Raw genomic sequence first — 2,974 nt, forward strand, 5'->3', positions numbered from 1 at the left:
GCTGTCCGAAGGGACTATTGTATTATTGTGTATATTCTATATTTATATTATGTATGCTAGAGTTGTGGAAGGGACCATAAGGCGCGGTTCAAAATACTGTTCCAGGTTATCCCCGGGTTGCTTTCTAAACTTGTTTATTGTTACGTTTTTCCTTGTTTATGATTCAGTAAGGCTTTACATATTCAGTACATATTCCGTACTGACCCCCTTTCTTCGGGGGCTGCGTTTCATGCCCGCAGGTTCAGGGACGCGGTTCGACAATCCAGCCACCTAGGAGGAGTCAGCACTGAGAGTCAGACAGCTCCACTTGCTTCGGAGACTGTTCCTGTCTTGGTATAATTTTGTGTATATATTGCGGGCACGACGGGGCCCTGTCCCGTCGCTTATGCATGGTCATACTCTTCTAGTAGTCTGCGAACAGCGTGGGTGTCATGGTTACTATTTGGCCTTGTCGGCCATTGTTTTGTTGTACAGAAGTATTGGTAGCCTCGTTGGTTTGCCTTGTCATACGTTACGTATATGTATCAATATGTTTTGGGATGTTTTAAGTTACAAGTCGGCTTGGTTATTCTATTTACAACTTTGAAACTTAGTAAATAAACCCTATTGAATGCCATGAGTTAGTACAAGTAACATAAGTTGGGTTATCGGGCAGGTTAAGCTCGGTCACTCGTCATGGCCCCAGGTTGGGTCGTGACATCTTACTTGAGCTCTTATGCATGCTTTATGTTAGGAATATAATGATAGTTACACTGTGCCTAGATAGCCGGGTAGCACCGCTAAGGCTGGCGGCTTACTACACCATGTCTATATGGCATGGGCAGACACCACTAGTGGGCGACGTGACATGATTACCCCGAACGCGGGAGGCCCGGACGCGGGCTAATGATGCATTTGATTCAGACAGTTTATGAAAGTATATGTGATATGTTTTAAAGGTAAAAGTGAGCATGTATGATTCCGCCGCAAGAGGCATGCAGTTACAATTATCTATTTTTCCTATGCCTTCTATGTTTCCTTATTATGTTATCATATATGCCTTACATACTCAGTACATTGTTCGTACTGTCGTCCTTTATTTTATGGACGATGTGTTCATGCCCACAGGTAGACAAGGAGATGGTGCAGACGCTTAGGAGCTTATTCAGCAAATCACAGGAGCACCCCATTACTCCGGAGGTGCAGCCCATTGGTATATTCTTTTGTGTACAGACATGGGGCATGGCGGGGTCCTGTCCCATCACTATGATTCCAGTATTCCAGTTAGAGGCTCATAGATGCATACGTGTGGGTTGTAGGTGCTATGTGACCTCTTCATTGTAGATTTTGTACATCATTTTTGTAGCCTTATGGACCTATGCTTATATATGTTATGGGAGATGTTTGGAGATTGTTTCATGATAAGTTTGTGTTGAGAATGATATATGCCTAGGTTGAGTATGACCGTCAGCATGATAAGTGGTGCTCGGTAGTCAGCTCCGGGTGCCCGTCATGGCCCCTAGTTGGGTAGTGACACCTTTATATAGGAAGTATATTATGTTTGGACTATTCTTAGATGTATATTACTCTTAAATGTGTAGCAACATTACGAGCATAACATTACACATGGTAATCTAATGGTGGAACGATTAATAATTCTAAAAATTTGTGGACATTCACATGCAAAAAAGATTTTTAAAAAATGCATTTGAAGTAGTTGAAAGTTATATGTGTTTAATCAAATATCACAAGGACTAAATGTACATGTGTCACAAGTTCCTAACTCCAAAAATAATTATGGAATATGAATTTTAGAAATTTTTAATTTTTTAAGAAAAAAGTAATACAATTTTTTTAGAACTAGATTACCCTAATCAGTTTATTTAATAGGTAGACTAAAGTATCTCAATAAACTTAAAATTTCTTAGTTTGACTATAGTAGCAAATCTTGTTAGTATCTATAAAAGCGACACACCTCTTCAGTCATTTTGTATTCTACTCCTAAAAAAAGTGCTTTTATGTTTGAGTATCAAATATGGATAGGAAGAGGCTTAGGAATACTAGGAATTGTAGTGAAAATGTAAGAAACTCCATCCTAGATAAAAGAGCAACAAATTTATTTAAGAAAGCTGAAGAGTTTTCTATTCTATGTGATTTAGATGTCGCTATAATAATTTTTAGCCCAGGGGAAATTCAACCCATTGTTTGGAAATCTGTAAGTCTAGCTAACGAGGTGTTAATGAGATATTTAAGTTTTCTGAGGACGAAAGACTCAAAAAGTTAGTTAAACATGAAACTTATCTTTCAGGAAAGGTTAATATGCAAGAAAAAAGAATTAGCAAAAATTTTGAAAATCAACGAGGAGAAAGAAATGGAACTCCTCTTCAACCAACTTATGGAGGGTAGAAGCATCAACGAAATTGATTCTAGGGAAATGCGAGGATTTTTAAAGGTTTCTGCTGCAAAGATGGATAAACTTAATGAAAGAAAAAAGCAATTCATTCAACAACATCAACCTTCTCAACCTCAAAATTATCCCTCCAATTCCAAGCTCGTGAATGAAAATGTTAACCCATCAGCAAGTTCAATGGAGTACTTGATCAATAACCCGTGGTTTTTGGAGTCTATGACTACTAACCAAAATGATTTTGGCTTAGGGGCTGGAAGCGGTACAGATCCCACACCAACTGAAGGAGATGACATCAATGCTAAAGATGATGGACATTCCAAAGATCTTAATTGAGAGTGTAATACTTTTGTTGTTCTATAGTTGTTTATTCATGTTGCTTTTTTTATTAGTGTTCATTTTAAGTTGTTGCATTTTCAATTCATGTCGTGTTGTTGTTCTTTTTGTTTCAATTATTTATGAAGGTTGTTCTATTTTGTTGGAAAAATGAACTAGTAATTTTCAGTCGACCAAGTTATTTGAGTATAATATTTTGGACTATGTTGAATCTTATTTTTAGTCATGTATGCTCTCTTTCTCTTTAGTTAA

General features: G+C 37.6%; 1 protein-coding gene across 1 annotated transcript; it reads left to right on the forward strand.

The window, feature by feature from the left end:
* The first annotated feature begins 2,014 nt into the window (after positions 1 to 2,014).
* Positions 2,015 to 2,722, forward strand: LOC132637706 (MADS-box transcription factor 22-like). Its single transcript, XM_060354758.1, has 2 exons — positions 2,015 to 2,194; positions 2,288 to 2,722. The coding sequence occupies exons 1-2, from the start codon at positions 2,015 to 2,017 to the stop codon at positions 2,720 to 2,722; spliced, it is 615 nt and encodes a 204-aa protein (XP_060210741.1).
* Positions 2,723 to 2,974: the final 252 nt, after the last annotated feature.

The sequence above is a fragment of the Lycium barbarum genome, chromosome 4, assembly GCF_019175385.1.
Source record: "Lycium barbarum isolate Lr01 chromosome 4, ASM1917538v2, whole genome shotgun sequence".
NCBI lineage: Eukaryota > Viridiplantae > Streptophyta > Magnoliopsida > Solanales > Solanaceae > Lycium > Lycium barbarum.